The sequence below is a fragment of the Thermobia domestica genome, chromosome 17 (assembly GCF_964235325.1).
Source record: "Thermobia domestica chromosome 17, izTheDome1.hap1.1, whole genome shotgun sequence".
Classification (NCBI taxonomy): domain Eukaryota; kingdom Metazoa; phylum Arthropoda; class Insecta; order Zygentoma; family Lepismatidae; genus Thermobia; species Thermobia domestica.
Genome location: NC_137470.1, coordinates 95420832 through 95438702, shown reverse-complemented (window position 1 = coordinate 95438702; position 17871 = coordinate 95420832). Strand labels below are relative to the sequence as shown.

The following is a 17871-nucleotide window of genomic DNA, read 5'->3' as shown; positions in this document are numbered from 1 at the left end:
CAATATTGTTTACCAGAGGGTGTTGGACCATTGCATAGCATTTGGGTGTGAAAATATTGGAAGTCTATTTTTGCATCTGAAAAGGAAATTTCCAAGCCACTGCGGCTTCGGATAGTTATTGCAGACAGGATAAAGCAGTGAATAATGGCTAGTTTGTGTTCTGATGACAGAATTAGGTGTGCAGATTACCTACAAAGACATAAAAAAAAGTTCAATATCAGAAAAAAGGAAGTGGTTCACCCTTTGTTAAAGTCGGCGTTTTAACTGCACGTTTAGAACAGCAGTACGAGAGTGTGTCAGAGGAACATTTTTGTGCAAAAGTGCCATACTGAACATATAAGGAAACTTGAAGAAGCTGCATCTCAGCATCAGCAACAACATGAAGTGTCCTCTGAGGTTGATGAAGGCCGTGGTGAGATTACTGAAGAGGAGTTTGTGAAGCTGAATTACGTGAACCAAATGAACGCGCAGAACTGTTTAATGTCTACCTTGTTAAAAAATCATACAAGCTGAAAATTCATCAGCAAAGACAATATTTGCTAAGAAAACGGAAAGAAATACAGAAGGGAGCTGAAGAACATTTCAGTGGAAAGTTAGCAAAAATTTGTAATGTTCCTATTGCAGCACCACAAACAGATTTATCGCCTATTGACAGTGGTTGCAGGCAGTGTGAACTAGTGTTGTAAATAGAAAAAAAAAACGTTCGTATTTTTTCAGAAATGTACGTTTTTTTTTTTAGAAAAAAAACATTGCCTCTCGTTTTTTTTTCTAAATTTCGTTTTTTTTTTCAAATAGTCATTTGTAATGCATCTTACGTCTATTTAAGTATGAAATATTTTTATGTAGGTGTAATCACCGTAAAATGCAACATAAATTAAACGCTAGATACTAATATGCTACAAATATTTTACAATTTACATGAATACCACACCTGTTAACAATTCGGGTTTCAGCAGTTTTCATCAATATCAACTAAGAAATAAAAGTAGAAATGAAATTTTCTTTTTTCGTGAAAGCAGGGCTTTAATATGTACGAAAATAATGTCACGAACAGTATAAAATTCAAATAACTTGTCTAGAGGTAAAAACTAATACTAATTTGCCTAATAGTATTTTTCTAAATATCATATATAAATAATTTGTCGATTAGATATATATGATATGCAGAGCCGGCTCTACCATACCTGTAACACGTGCATTTGCATGGAGCGGCAAGTTTGGAGGGTCCGGCAAAATCTGTTATAAGTAGAGACCGGATGTTTAGGCATTAAAAACTTGGAAAATAGGCAGGCAAAGAGGCACTTAAAATTTTAAAAAAATAAGCAGTAAAATACGCACTAAAATGTAACTCGAAATAATGAAGATAAATACTCAATACAATTTAAAAAATAGATTCGTCATAAATAGTGTTCAAAGAACATAGCAACATACCTATATATATATATATATATATATATATATATATATATATATATATATAGAGAGAGAGAGAGAGAGAGAGAGAGAGAGAGAGAGAGAGAGAAAGAGAGAAAGAGATTGTAATGTACCATGTCCTTGTGTTATTTACAGTATATAAATTATATATATTTACCAATTAAATCTTATTTCAAAGAAAATGCATAGAATACGCAACATTAGGCACTAAAGCAATTATTTAGGCAGTGAGGGGCGAAATAGGTAAAATAAAGTTGACTTAAATCGAAAGTATAATCCCCGATATAAACTTTGAAACGTTATTTTTGATCATATCTTTGACATTAAAGGGTAGGCATTTTGCTTAACATCCGGTCTCTAGTTATAAGTATATTATTTAAATTAAATATTTCTTGTTGGAAACAGACTTCATGATAATAGTAGTTACATTTACTAAGCTGACCTATTTGAATACTACATTCATAAATTATGTTTAGGTTGCATTAGTTTAAGGTTACATGGATAATGCTAAAGCAAATGGTCAAATAAATCCGAGCACAAATTGCTTGATTGTTTTCAAATGCAAGAATTCAATTCTCGAATAGTAGTGAATATCTGTTCCATTTAGTAAGTTATCACAGTTTAGATATGACAACTAGTCTTGATTTTGTCAGAAACAAGTTCCTTACCATTGAAGATAGAAACAAGTTTTTTTTAAATGTTAACAGATGTAGAAGAAAAATCAAGAAATAAAGATAAAAGAACTAGTTGCATTGGAACTGCAAACTGAACTGATATATTGAGATTGAAGCTGGATATTCAATTATATAAAAAGGATTACCATCTTTCCTCTGCAGGTGTGTTTGCTTTATCTTTCACTAACATAATAGATTAATATTTAAAGAAAAAAACAGACACAACGGGATTGCATTTTTAGTAAGTATTTAAGCCTTTCTGAGTGCGACTACACTTACCTTCCCCTTCGTTGTTCATGCTGGAGTAGCATACTTAAAATCATGCATTTTAAGATTTGTTCTTTCTGGAGAAAGGGGGAGGTGGCAAATTATGCCATTGCACGGGGCAACAAATTGCCTAGGGTCGGCCATGTGTAGGATAATTAAAGTTAGTAGTTGATAATAATGGCACTTCTTGTATATGTATATACAAGACATGAATATAGGATTACTCAATTTGAAGTAATGTAGGGTGTTTCAAAATTAATATTAGGATTTTGAAACTTTGTAGTATCTATTACAATTAACTTACAATTATAAATATTATATCAAATGAAAGAGCAACTCAAACAGTTTTGTACGCACGCATGTACAAAGACTTAAAACCCCGATATTCAGTTTGAAACACCCTGCATTTCTCACCAACAGTGTTGGAACTAAGCTGTAAAAAGGAGAGAAATTTTCCTTATAAAGTTATTGTTTACAACAACGATATTATTATTAATCGAGACTATAAGTACAACAATAACACGGGTTAGTAGTCAAAGAAATGTAATCAAATGTACACTAGGTGGCCAAAGTGGCACACACGGGTGTGTCACTTTTTTAATCCGCTCCTGTGTGGACAATAATTAAGATATGTAGATATTAAAAAAAAAAAAAAACTAACTAACTAACTAAATATTATTCTTGCCAAATATGGTTGGACCATAGTTTATCATATAATTTCTTTTTCTTCTGGTGTCGAATTTCCTTCTCAAAGTTCACCAGTCAAAAATTCGAGAATTTTCTAATTTCGAAATTCCTTTACTTCTTTTTTCGCTGTAGCTTCCTTCGTTGTAGAGACCTCCTTAAGACTTGCCAGATAGATACCTCGGATGGATACCTAACTGTTGACATCAATTGGACGGGCCTGCGCATAGTGTTGCCGATTATGGAAATTAAAACTTCCCTAAATTTGGGCAAAAAATTAGAAATTTTTGTTTATAAATGCGTACCTATACGTCCGAGTGCAAGTCAACTTACGCCAATCGAACATTTGTCCTTACTTAACAAACGAAGTACAGATCGTTACAATGGGGTAATTAGGGGCGCACGAAAAATTCGTATTTAGGTTCTAACCCTTGATTTTTTTGGTTTTTCCCTTTTATGTTTACCGTAATACTGTATATTTTTGGTAGTTAGAAGTTTTGTTCCTTAAATACCGCCATAATACTTGTAGGATATATTAGTGGTGTACCAATGTTTAATTTAAGATAGTTTGTGTCTGTCTGGTAGCAGTGTTGCCAGCTACAGAAAATTTTAATTCCAGATTTTAGGGGGAAATTTTGGGAAATTATCAGTTTTGGCTCTATTATTTCCCACTTGTTGGTTACATCGGAACAAACGTACCAGTATCTGGAAGTCTCGTCTTTGTCCTACACAACGCACTATAGAAAGTTTCAATAGGATAATTAGGGGAAGTACAGTTGAGGTTTACAGTAGACCTTGTTCTCTAATTGGAAAGATAATAGTGATTTTTTAAGGTAGAATGAGATATTTTTTATTGACATGCTTACTTTATTAGATATTATCACAATACTTGTAGGATATATTAGAGGGATACCGAAGCTTATTTTAAGATTGTGTGTGTGTGTGTGTGTGTCTGATAGCAGTGTTGCCAGCTACAGAAAATTTTACTTCCAGATTTTAGGGGCAAATATTGGAAAAAATCCCTTTTTGGTTTCTATTATTTCCCTCTTGTTGGCTACACTCGAACAAACGTACCAGTGTCTAAAAGCTTCGTCCTTAGCCTACACAGCGCAGCATAAAAAGTTTCACTAGAATAATTAGGAAAAGTACAGTTGAGGTTTATAATAAACCATGTTCTGGAAATGGTAAGAAAATGGTGAATTTCTGAGGTAGAATGAGATATTTTTTAAAATTTCGTGCTTACTTTGTTAGATATCGCCATGATACTTGTAGGATATATTCTTGAAGTACTAAAGTTTATTTTCAGATAGTTTTCGTCTGTCTGATGGCAGTGTTTCCAGCCAAAACAATTAATTCCCGATTTTAGGTGAGAAATTCGGAAAATTTCCCTTTTCCTCTCTATTATTACCTTCTTGCTGGCTACATTGAAACAAACGTACCACTACCTGAAAGTTTCTTCTTTGCCCTACGCAACGCACCATAAAAAGTTTCAATAGGATAATTACAGAAGCTGTAGCCCCCGGCATATCTGTTGGTTTCTGCTTCTGAGGCGTAAAAAGTGTCAAAATTTCATGTGTATGATGACAGAGAATTTTTTCTTTCCCTGTTTGAATGGAAGCCAGCGACTTCAGGATTTCACTGTACCTTGTCAACACACCAAAGAATTTTTTAGGTGACTTGAACTCATATAGCACCAGTGGTGGTAGATAAAAAAAATGAAATTCGGTTAGGGAATTTTTTGTAAATATTCACCCCTACATTTACCTCAATAATTTCCCACCCGTTGGCATCAGTGCAATGTAATTTACACCAAACAGTAGCCACATCCATTTTCTAAAAAAACAAGGCCTTAACCATATCAATCGAATGAGTGGTTTTTGAGCAATAAGTCACTAACTGAAAATGTAGGAAGACGCCAAAAATAACCTGGGTCTGAAAGGAATAATCACACAATTTTGCTCGTACAGGTACAAAGAAACAAATGATTTGTAAGTTACGAGGGCTTTGACTCAAGTTCTGTTGATTATTTCAATAATCTGCAACATAAATCAATAAATAATAGTTGCCAGAAAAAAAAAACAGACATTTGAAAAAAAACATGAAAAAGAACAGTGTTTTTTATTGAAAAAAAACTTCACAGAAAAAAAAACCGTTTTTTTACAACACTAGTGTGAACAATTTTCAAACATAGGGGCAGCTTTTACAAGTGTTATTAATGAGTTAAGTTAAAGTGTCCCTTTCAGCAGCGATGCTATATGAGACGTGGACCTACTGATTAACGTGGAATCCGAACCACATGAGCCCCCGCCGGGAATCGAACCCGGGTTCCTCACGCCAAAAGCGCGTACACTAACCGCTTAACTACGAGGAGCTCTAAGTGTTATTAATGACAAGATGAAACTTCTGACTCTACTGCCTGGAACTATGTCAAGGAAAGAAATACTGACAACCTTTCCTGGTGTAAGAAAACATATGGCTGATAAAGCAAGAAGTAATGTGAAAGAAAAGGGGGTATATGGTGAACCAGATCCCTATTCAGGCCATCCACATAGTCCAGAGGCTGTTAGATGTGCTTTGGCTTTCTACCTTGAAGATGAGCTGGATTGTTCAAGGCAAAGTGCCAACAGGAAGGATGCCAAAACTGTGACTGCAAATAACGAGAAAGTTGTCAAAGTGAAGCGATATTTGACAAGAAGCATTCAAGAAATATTCAGAATTTTTACAGCGAAGTATCCACATATTAAACTTGGTATTACTTCATCCTATGCTTTACGCCCTTCATGAGTGATACTTCATCCCCTAAAAAAAACAGCTGTCTCTGCATCTACTGTGAAAACTTTCAATTATGTGTCATTGCACTAAAGCATGCCAGGCATATCATTAGTGTGGAAGACCTGAAGAAATTAATATTGTCACTTGTATGTGATATCAACAGCCAGAGTTGTGTCTTTCAAGAGTGTGCTGAATGTCCAGGCGAAGCAGGCATTACATGTGAGGATATTGGAGTTGAAGATACCATGAATGAAAAGTCACTTGTGCACTGTGGGAGGAGAACGGCCTCATCAAGAAAACCACTTCACGAGAGCATTTTATTGGTGTCTTAGCTCACTCGACCATGAAAGCTGTTATCCATTTCAAAATTAAGGATATTCAGTGGCAAGCCATTCAAGAAGAAAAAAAAAAATCTAGTTAAAAACCCTACCAATCACCTCTTTCTTCACTGTGATTTTGCAGAGAATTGGACAGCTATATTGCCGAATGAAATCCAGTCATACCACTGACAAACTTCACAAGTGAGTACCTTTACTGCAGTGTACTACTTTAATGGTAAAGGTTCGGTATGGTGTCAGATGATCGCTTACACGACTCTACCCATGCTCTTCTTGCGATCACATATATAACAGAAATTATGAAAGAAAAAGTCCAGATTGACAGAATCACCATCTTGAGCGATGGTGCAGCATCACACTTCAAAAACAGATATCAGTTGTTTGAACTTAACAAGGATTCTGTAGACAAAACAAAGCAAACAACAACAAAACAAAGAAAAATTTTACTGCAAGCGGTCACGGAAAGGGATTATGTGATGGTTTGGGAGGTGCTCTGAAGCACATTGCAACGAATCAAAACTTGTCTCGTGGCAGTACGGAAGTTATCAAGAATGCATCAGACTTTGATGATGCAGTTCAAAAATGTACCTCTTCCATCACTCTGAAAGTCTTACCAACAAGAAGAATAGCATAATTCCGTCAAGCAAAGTTACAGGAATGGTAGTGTGTTCCTGCAGTCAGAGGTATATAGAAAGGATGTATGGTCTTTCACTGGTCACAATAATAAGACTTCGATATCCCGAACATTCAAGCATCCCTCAAATGTGATTAGTGTCAATGAGACAATGCAAACTGAGGAACACATTTGTGAAATACCCTTAAAAATTAGCGCTATCAACAGAGGGACATTTATTGCCTGTGTGTATGATAGTAATTGGTGGGTGACAGAAGTGTGTACAGAATTAGACAAAGTGACTTAACTTTTTGTTTCCTCATGGTCCCTCCAAGGGCTACAAGTTTCCTAGTAAAAACATACAAAAAGAACACTGTTGTTCTCTGCCATTGAGAAATGTTTTGAAAATTGTAAGAGCACCAGTGCCAACAGATTCCTCCTGACGTCTACACTCTATCTCTAGGGAAGACATTGAGGATGTGGAAATAATTTTCTCTCTTCGAAATGATTCATAAACGTAGCTTTCAATATGTTTTCTTATTTTAAGTTTACAGTGTTTTTCTGTGTAAATGTTACTTAATTTAGTGAAATGTTAAAAAAAAAAGAAAAAGAAATGAGCCGCACAACCAAAATGTAATTAAATTAAAAGTAGGTAAGATCCTGCGAAACCCGTTAGTGGTTTGTTACTCTATGTATGCCTCTTCTTGATACCAAATTTCAGAATTTTTGAAGATGTGGTTTTTGAGAAAAATGTCGATAAAGTTAAATGTCGCGATTTTTCAATTTTTTGCTAGCGTGAAACCTCTCACATATAGAAGAACATTCTATAATCCAATATATTACTGACATTTCTAGCTTTCAGAAACTGAAAACAGATCTGAAATATTCCTCTTGGTCCCTGAAATATTCCTATTTAACGTAATTTTGAGCGTTACAGGGAAAATTAGGTGTGACCTTGACGAAACTTTGCTCCCCTGAACTCCGCACACAATTTTTTCGGGGGAGGGCAAAAGAAAAAACATGGGTCTCTTCATTTTGCTTTTGGAACAACATATCCAAATTTGAGGAAAATTGGAGACGTTGAACCGGCTAATTCTCACTGTGCTGCCTGAATTGAAATGAACATAGCCAAAAGTGAAAAAGATTATAAGGTAGTTGGAATAGGTAAGCCATTGTACAATCACAAACTTAAGTTCTACATGAAAGATTACAAAATGAATCTGACAAATATGAAAGATAAAGCACTTACCCAAGCTTGGAAAGATTACACAGTGCAAAAAATGATATGATTAACGAAGTTCAACTTCCAATTTTAGAAAAGGTGACAAAGTAAGAATTATTGCACACTATGACAGCTTTTGAACTGAAACTAGATCTATCACAGTAACAACAGATCACAACGCTAGAAATGAATTCAATCACATACAAAAAATTGTAACATCTGATGAAACAGTAGGTATTAAAGAAACATGTATTATTCATGTAATTAATATGTCAAAAAGAAATAAAACACATCATCGAATATTAAATATTGCTGAAGATAGAATAACTAAAAGATATACTATTAAGATAAATAAAGATAATTTGTGGTTTCACGCAATAATTGCAGCTTTAATTTATAAAACCAATTTAATATTTGATAGAGAATTAGGTGCACAAATCATTAGAGATATAAGAAGTGGAAGAAAGATGCAGACAGAATTAACCACGGAACTATGTAAACGTTTAACAGAATACAATGAAGAAGGTTTTACATTAGATGGTATTAAACAATGCGAGCAACCACTAGATATTTAAATCAAAATTTTTAGTGAAATAAAGACGAATGTTCTTATTTATTTTGATAAAGGAAAAGAAACAAAAACCTATTTGGAGGAAATAACTATTATTGCGACAAAGCTTTTAAAGCCAAAGTAAAATATAAAGAATGTATACCAAGGAAACCTGTTTGCAAGTTATGAAAAAAAAAAATGCAGATATAAATAAGATAATTGTTTTTGTTATAATCAAGGTTCTAAAAAGTTCTACAAAGGAGCAAAAACACAAATGTGGTTACTAGTTTTGTATAAACTGTCAGTGTTTCCAAAGAGAAAAACCATCAATGTTATGTGCAATTTGAAAGATAAAAAGGTTTTTGTAATAACCAATGTGTGTATAATACTGAAAGAGAATTGAAAATTTCAAATTTTCATGTACTTTAGATAGAAGATTATGCTAAAATATAGTTAGGAAGAGAAAGATGTAGGAATTGGGAGAATTCAAAAACTCTATATGATGAATGGTACAATGATATTTTGAATTAAGATAAATTTAAGTTACAAATTGAAGAGCTCTTTATTAAATGCATTAAACTTAACAACAAATGTAACTACACAGAAGAAATATATATATATATATATATGTTTACTATAAAGCATAACAAACAGGTATTCACAACCAAATTACACACTAGCATACGATTTTGAAGGTAATAAATATTATACTTAGACAAATGTGATGAGTTTTAATGGCTACATGTATATTACTCACAATGCTAAGGTTTATGACTCGTACTTTATTTTTCAATATTGTACAAAAATGCATATAAACCTTACACTACATATAATGAATCTAAGTTAATGTTATTTGAAATATCAAAGGCTAAACACATTTGGTTTTGAATAGATAAAGGAATGTTATTTTCAACATTTATTTAATAAACCTGAAAATCAAAACTATGTAGGATCTATATCTGATGCAAAATCCTATCGAATTCCTACAATGAAGATAGATCAAAGGAAGAAATTCCTTAAATGACATCAAGAAAAAAAAACAGGAAAATTATGTATTTGATTTTAAAGAGTTAAAAGAATATTGTGACTCTGATGTTCATATTTTGAGAAGAGGTCGTCTAGAATTAAAAAAAACAGTTCTTAGAAATAGCAAACATTGATTCATCCTAATACATAGCTACTGCAAGTGTATGTGTGCTTATTACAGGTCCAAATATTTACAAGATTATACTATCGGTATTATTAGAAAAGAAAGATATTAAAAACAATATGTTACATGGTTAAACTCTTCTAATAATAAACTTATTAGACATGCAAGGAATGGAGGTGAAATAATTATATGTGATTTTAAAGTTGATTGTTATAATTCTGAGACAAAGACCGTGTATCAATATCAAGGTTGTTCCGGCATGGTTCTAAAAGATGTTTTCAAATTCCACTACTAATATTGTTAATCACGAAACTATGAAAGATTTATATGAAAAGACTAAAAGAAGATCTGAACAGATAAGAAAGTTGGTTATAATCTTATTGAGATGTGTGAATATGATTGGTTTAAAGATAGAAGCTCCAAACAAAAGCAAACGAGACTAAAATTATAGAGAAATTAAAGTTCAGAGATGCATTCTTTGGAAGTAGAACTAATGCTTCAAAATTAAAATTTGTTAACAGAAGAATGACATACTGTATATTGATGTATCCAACTGTTTTGTTTTATGATCAATTTCAGGTTTCATACAATATATTTTCAGTAAAAAAAAAAAAAAAAAAAAAAAAAAAAAAAAAAATGTAACTCCATTAAGCAAATATAATTGTAAAACTTAACATTATTAAACACATCTTTCTTTATATTGTAGACACACACTTTGTGACTAAGCGTGTTTTTCGTTCAATAGTTAGCAACTTCTTGGCACGTGATCGAACTCATTATGCATGTTTTATTGCTCTCTCGAACACCGATGAAACAACCCTTACGAGCTTAAACACACGAAACTGCTCAAACATCTCAAATATGGTGCTGCCTGTTCTAAACGATAAGTAATTGGCTCATCAAGCACTAACTGTACGACAATTTGTGGCCCGAAACAAAAGCGTGTATTCAACTATCTACTCTACCCTGCGATTATTTTATAGTTCCAAAATTCAAGTTACCTTTGAAATGGATTTTAATGACGTTGAATGCATCCAAAGGACTAGGACCCAATCTCCAGGTCATGTTGCAAGCAGACTTGTAGAGATCGTTCAGCCTTTGTTGTATTATGCCATTCACTGTATTCACGGAGAATAGATGTACTCTAAGCAACAAATATATCGTAGTCTTTCATTTGCATTTTAGTTATAGACTCAGTCTTGTATAATTATCAGATCAGTTAAATACAGAATTACGCCGTTTATTCGCGCGAGGCCCTATCTTGATTCCCCAAAACAAAACATAGTGCATACCAAACCGTCTCCAAATTTAATGGTTGTATTTCGAGCTTCCAAAACAAACCTGAATCGAATTTTTAAGAGGAAAATTTTATATGTATACTAGATGAACCTGGGCTGTTTCCACAGCGCACCATTCACACATGAGCATGGATCTCCTTGTCATTCCTCATAGCGACTTTACTGACACAAGTGAAAGACGTCTTGAGAAAAATCGGCAAGGAGTACCATAAAAGGGAGATTTTTTTCTATTATTTTTCAATATCTCGCACCGTTTGCAAGATTTGAGCCTACTTCCGGTTGGAGTTTCTAATTCATGTATGATCAGTGTTTTTTTTAATTATTCTTGCACGATGTATGTAATAAGCAAATACATTACACACACACAATTAATTATTATGTCAGTGATACATGGTGTTCATTGAAAAAAAAAAACTCCAAACAATAAAGATTCATCTTAGACTGGAGAAACGGTTATCCTTAGTTTTTCATTATCATTTGCCGATGAAACAAACGCCGGAGAGATATAGTAACCCCGTATACAAATACGTGGTGTTGGAATGTATAACTCGTAGGATATGATGCTTTACTTTTTTAAAATTTCAACATTTCCAGTGTACCCCTAAAAATGCAATAAAGAAGTAACAGCCATATTTTTAAAAAAATATATTCAATTACAACTGAACAATCTACACAAAATTTGCAATCGATCAGTGAAAACGGCATCCTTCTAGAGCCTATGGTTCCCGAGAACTGACTGCCGAAAAGACTGGCCACAAACATATAAACTTTTCTTGAACACTAACATATAAACCTAGCATTTTAATATATAGATAAATATATGAATATTCATCCAGGTTTGGAATAAAACCAAAATATAAGGAACTATTTCACACATTTGTAAAAGGATCATACAATTATGTGCTATAAACGCAGATAAAGGACGCTACATCTAAAATTTAAATGGATTTCACTCTCCCTGCTTCATCTTACATATCGAATAGTTGGACACTCATTTTTTTCTTCCGTTCAAAAATATATTAGATGATTACTTACGCGTGAAACAAAACATTTGAGAAGAAAATACATTGCTCTGTTTAAATTTTTTAAAGAAAGAGAATGAAGAACAAAGCAAGCCTTTACGTGAAATATATAGTATAATATTTAAATTTATGAAAATGTGCTATACGCGCATTTAGGCACTTCCACATACCCAAATACACTGTGTTCCAAAAAGAATGGCCTGATTTTGGACGGTAATAATTACGGAACATGGGACGTACCGGCAAGGAAATGAGTGGTGTTTGAATGGCTGTGGCCTAGTTTCAGAACATTGCCGTTACATGTCAGTCAATGCGTCTTCTCAGTTTGCAGTCAGCCAGAAGATGGCGTCCGCTCAACAGAAGGCGTGTTGTGTGGTACAGTTTGCAAAGACTGAGTCAGTGATTTCGGTCCAGCGTGCTTTTCCTCTGGGTTTTGGCATTGATCCACCTGCACCCAAAAACATTCGTCGTTGGTATCGCCAATTTGAAGATGCTTGTGCAAAGGTAAGATTCCACGTCCAGTCCATTTTATGACGAATTTAGCTTGCTGCTGCTAGTGGACACATAGAGCATTAATAGCAGAAGTAAAACTTGAAGATTTCATGAGTATCTTGCAAATTATCCCATTATTGTAGTATGTTTTTATTACTACATATGGACTTTTAAAATCAGGTTTTTCGTTTTGAAACACCCTGTATATAGGATAAAAATGCCAAAAGGTTATCATTTATATGATTGCTGAACTCATATTGCATACCAAATATGTCATCTGTTCCTAGTTCCTCCTCTACAGCATCGTTTGTATTCGTCGCCATTTTATGCAAAGGGTGATAGAGTATGGATTGTTAGTTGTTTCTCAGAAAACAAACCTGAAATAATAATAATAATAATGTCATACTCACAGAATGATTTGAAGGCCAAAATAATAATATTATTCGCTGTCAAAACAAAATACTTTTAAAAGGAAGTATTTTAGTTCAGTTGCACAAAGCCATACATAAACAATAGAAATATAACAGATAATATTCATGCATAGGTAATTAAAGTACTCAGGCGTAGTAGTAAGAAGAAAGACAGCTTGAAAATAAATTATATGGAGGAAATTTGTTATTATTTCATACAAAATATTTTATGGTTGGGACTAATGTTCACGAGATCAAAAGAGAAAACATATACTAGGGTTGTGAGTTAATAGTCTTGTATGTGACTATCATATTTTATTATAAACAGGGTTGTAAATGATAACGAAACCAGTAAAGGAGTTCTACTGGGTTTCGGTTTCGGAAGCGGAATTGATTTTCATGAGAATTTTTTATCGAAATAATTTTCTAACAGGTGTGAAATATTTTCTATCAGAAAATCTTGTTCGTTTTCCAATCTGGAATAGTTTCCTCGTAAAAATCGGTCCCGGCTAAGGAACAAAAACCCGGTACAACCCATTACACATACTGATTTACTTACTATTAACAACCTTCTTGCTTAACAAACAAAAGAGGAACCAGTATTAATGTTATCCCAGGTAGCATTGTAATATTCATTGAAAATTCAATTGATTCGTGTTGCAGTAAGGATATTATCAGACTACGGCAATTCCACGAATATTCTTAGGCTAATTATATACGAATATTCTCGGAATACATGTGCGAGTAATAAATGTTTAAACTTTTTGTGTATATAAAAGAGTAAAGCGACTGTTCAACAGATCTTTGAAACTATTACCCGTAGAACCATGTAACTTTGTATAAATAATTCCATCAGTAAATTTGGAGGATGAATAATGGCTGAATATTTCTGCTAACACTGCTTATAAATCACTTATCCCAAACATCGAAAATTTATTATAAAAACAGATTCAGATATTGAGCGGAAGTAAATTAAGACTAAAGGATCTGATATGGACAACTTGTGAGTTTTCACTATTCCCCTTCTTCTTATTTAGTAAGAAAATTGCAGACATTACTGAATAAGACTATTTAATAGCAACATCAATTGTTCGTTAGTTTAATGGTGAATTTCGTTGACTACTGGAGAGTTATGCAACCTTTTTTCATTCGCGGCACTACATAAAATATCCATGACTCGAAACAGCAGGCAAAACCCTTATTCCCCTTTAAAACGTATTATACCATTATACGACACTATTAATATAAATGTGTATTGCAATCAACCTATTAGTATTATTGCTGTTAAGGAAATCAAATTGTGCATATTAATAATTTATGAACATAAATTAAAATTTAGTATGCTAGATAACCGCAATGGATTTAGCAGAAATCTTCATAGACTAGAAATTTTGGAGACAAGACGAGAAGAGAACCATTCCTTCGAGAATCGATAAGAGACGAGACGAGACTTCTAAACATTTACGACACGAGACAAGAAAACGTGATTTCTTATCTTTACTTGTCTCAAGGACAATTATTGATTAATATTTGATCAGTAATTCCCGTCTCTAAGAGCCTTTAGGTTTACACTGACTAAATTTCCGTGATACTTCTTTAAATGTATAATCGCGTAGAAGCTTTAAGAACGTAAAATAAAAAGCATATTTCGGTACGAAATAAGGTCAGGGTCAAGATATTGTAGATATCACCACCTTATGTCTTTCCTTGTCAAACTGAGGTAGAAACTGCAAAAATGGAAATCGCAATGGCTGGTCGTGGGATTCAAACATAATACCTCTCGTTAACGAGGTGAGATCTAACAGTACACTCATACTCATTTTTTCAAGATGTAGTTTAAAATATTGACCTGTCTAGTGTTGTGAGCCGATGTAGTTATTCGGCTTTGTTTATTTTGGTTGGTTGGTTGTATGCTTAAAGTTTAGTGTTCTAGCAACGAGGATATATGACATGTAGACCTACAGATTTATCTTGAATCCTAAGCAGTGTAATGCGTTCAAATTTCAAATCTGTCATGCCAGGAATTAAACCAAGAACTTCATTCAGCAAAGATGAGAGCCCAAGCTTCTATACTAGTGGGAAGACGTGACTGAGATTATATTATTATTTAATAATGTCTTACAATTGTATTCCGAGAATAACCGTGGGACGCAAAACTCAAAAATTTGATTTCATGTATTCCAAGAACGAGTGAGTCTTCTACATAATATTTAGACGTATTATTTATCCTTTCGTGTGTAAGACAAAATCCATAACAACACGTGTATATATTTAATAATTTAAAATGTTAAACTATAATATATCTTATTCGTTTAAAAGTTTATACTTTTCCATTATTATTTTTATAGAAAAATATTATTTTACTGTATTTAATTACAGTTCCCCCTCATATGTTTCGTAAAACATTTTCAGGCCACAAAATTTTAAAAGTAAAGTAAATTCATTGTGAAAATGAAATTGTAAAGTTTCAAATTAGAATGTAAAACCATCATTTACAACATAACGTAACATACTCTTTCCATAGTTTTCGATCCCAGCTCGCGCCGTGTGGACTTTGTGGTGGACAAACACCGTGCTCGTGGGTTTTCTCGAGGTTCTCCCGTTTCCTCCCACTTTCTTCATTCCACCATTTCACTCATCTCTCATCATCACCGTCTCCTTTAGCCTAACCGGCATAACCGTGGGACGTAAAACTTAAAGATTTCATTTCATTTTTTTTTCTTTCCATAGTTGTGTAAACACTGTGATTTAGCACGCTTTTCGTTCGTTAGCTAGCAAATCAACTATCTTTCATGCGTTGTATGGTTTTTGGTTGTCTCAACATTTAAACGGAGAGAGACTGCTAACCAATTTGCTAGTCTCTGAGGTAGACGATTCTTTGGTATGAAGCATGTGTTTTTGGTATAAATTACGCCATTATGAAATGTTTTCTTTTCTGACCTTTGTGAATCTTTAGACTCGAGTATCTCTTTTTCTTATTTCATAATTTTACTCCAGAAAAAAGAAAAACAGTCCTAAAGTGGATTCGAACCTTCGGCATACGGTTTATTATTTCCTTAATTTCCACGCATTTTCACTTTTTTTTTTCGGTGAATAATATTGTTCTGTTAATAGTTCAAGTAGATAGACTGCGAGTAAAACTTGCAAATCTTCAGAATTGGGTTCCAGTTCTCTATTTTATATATATGAAAATCCATGCTTAAATTGAATTATTCAGATTCTGCAGACAATGTATACAATTACTTTATTAAAGAAAAAGAATGTTTAATAATTCATGAAAGACTGTTAAAACAACGTAATCCCATGAAACTAAGGCCTACATTACACTTTCTCTATGAGCCGCAAATAAAAACGAAATTTTAAAATAATAATAAATTTACTGGATCGTTTTCAGAAAACCTTTCCTCGGGGTCCTGTCGGTTTATTCTGTTGGGAAAAACTCACCAAGATTGACTGTTGTCCTTAAAAAAGCAACATATGATAGATATGTAGGTCCCGTGGATATATGCGGCCTTTACAGAAATTTTGGTGTAAGTCCCGCGGAGATTTTCTCGTTAAATACAAAAAGAAAAAAGAAAAGAAAAGAAAAAACTCACCAGGCACGTACGCATGGGGTGGGTCCTCGAGTCTAACGCCCCGAAATCCCAACTTTTCTGCAAATTTTGCCTAATTTTAAGAGTTGAGTTGATTTTGAGTTTTACGTCCCGTTCAGCAGCGAGGCTATATGAGACGTGGACCTACTGATTAACGTGGAATCCGAACCACATGAGCTCCCGCCGGGAATCGAACCCGGGACTCCCACGCCAAAGGCGCGTACGCTAACCGCTTAGCCACGGAGGAGCTCTGCCTAATTTTAAGAGTTTTTACAAATTTTAATACAGTTTTATCCTTATATTGAATTTATACTCCTCCCCCCTCCCCCCGAAGAAGCTTTCGATATGACATGTTAGGAGAAAAAAGCAGAATCTTTTCAAATATTGTAGCTTTTCTAGTGCTGATTTCGATAAATTTTCATAAATTGCTCCTTAGTTTGGCTTCAATGAAGCTAACTGGGCAAGGTCATGCTTTAGGGAAACGTGGATTAGCACCGAAACAAGAAATAAATCGCGTGAAACAGATGGTTAATCATTATAGTTCAATTTGTACCTCTGATGTTGCCTTTACTTCTATGTTGGTCTTTTTAATAGTTCTAGATTAAACATATAAATCATATATTGAAGTCCTAAAATTACCGAATTTTCCTGTATGGTAGATATTTTTTATCTATACGTACAAGGAAACAAAATTGCATTATGCGTTCAGTAATATTATCGTTCAATTTTCACCGTTGAATGTGACAGAAATCCAAGAAAAATGAGCCAGACAAAGAGAATTCATTAGGACCAAGGTTCATCTTTATTCTATGGGTTGTCAGGCTTCCATGGCCAGGACTGTACAACCAATCTGTATCATACTGATTTATTTTATTTGTTTATTTACAATGATTTGGACAATTATTTGAAGAAACAGAAACTTTCACGTATTAAGGTGTACGACGTACAACATTTAAAGATGTAATAAATACGAAGACTATTCTAAAACCATTGTGAAATTGCTACCTACGGTCTCTCTTTGGTACTGGCTCCTAGAATAGTCCCTAAAGAAACAGTTAATAACAACCTGGTTCAGAGTAGGGATGGCCACAAAGTTTTGGTTCCGGCGGAAGCGGATCTTAGGAACGGGTTCCAGATCTGGATCCGAAAACCCGGTTTTAGAACCGGATCTTAGGAACCAATTCCAGACCTGGATCCGAAAACCCTCCCAAGACCCGTAAAGGAGGCATAAGTTCACCTTCAAAACATACCCTATAAGATACCCTTCAAAACATTGCAAAGAGGATCACGTGCTTGTGCTCTCTTCACCTAGACCCGCTTGTTCCACCCAGAAAAAAAAAAAAAAAAAAAAA

At 33.8% G+C, this 17871-nt stretch overlaps 1 protein-coding gene across 4 annotated transcripts in view; it reads right to left on the bottom strand.

The window, feature by feature from the left end:
• Positions 1–17871, bottom strand: part of LOC145673906 (uncharacterized) — a 74465-nt gene that overhangs the window by 38026 nt on the left and 18568 nt on the right. For all 4 annotated transcript variants that reach the window (XR_014128841.1, XR_014128842.1, XM_081743718.1 and 1 more), the window contains exon 2: positions 12782–12893. Coding sequence is in view for 2 of the 4 variants with exons in the window: in XM_081743718.1 (XP_081599844.1) it covers positions 12782–12839 (58 nt within the window). In the remaining 2 variants the exon portion in view is untranslated. The remainder of the gene's footprint in view (positions 1–12781; positions 12894–17871) is intronic.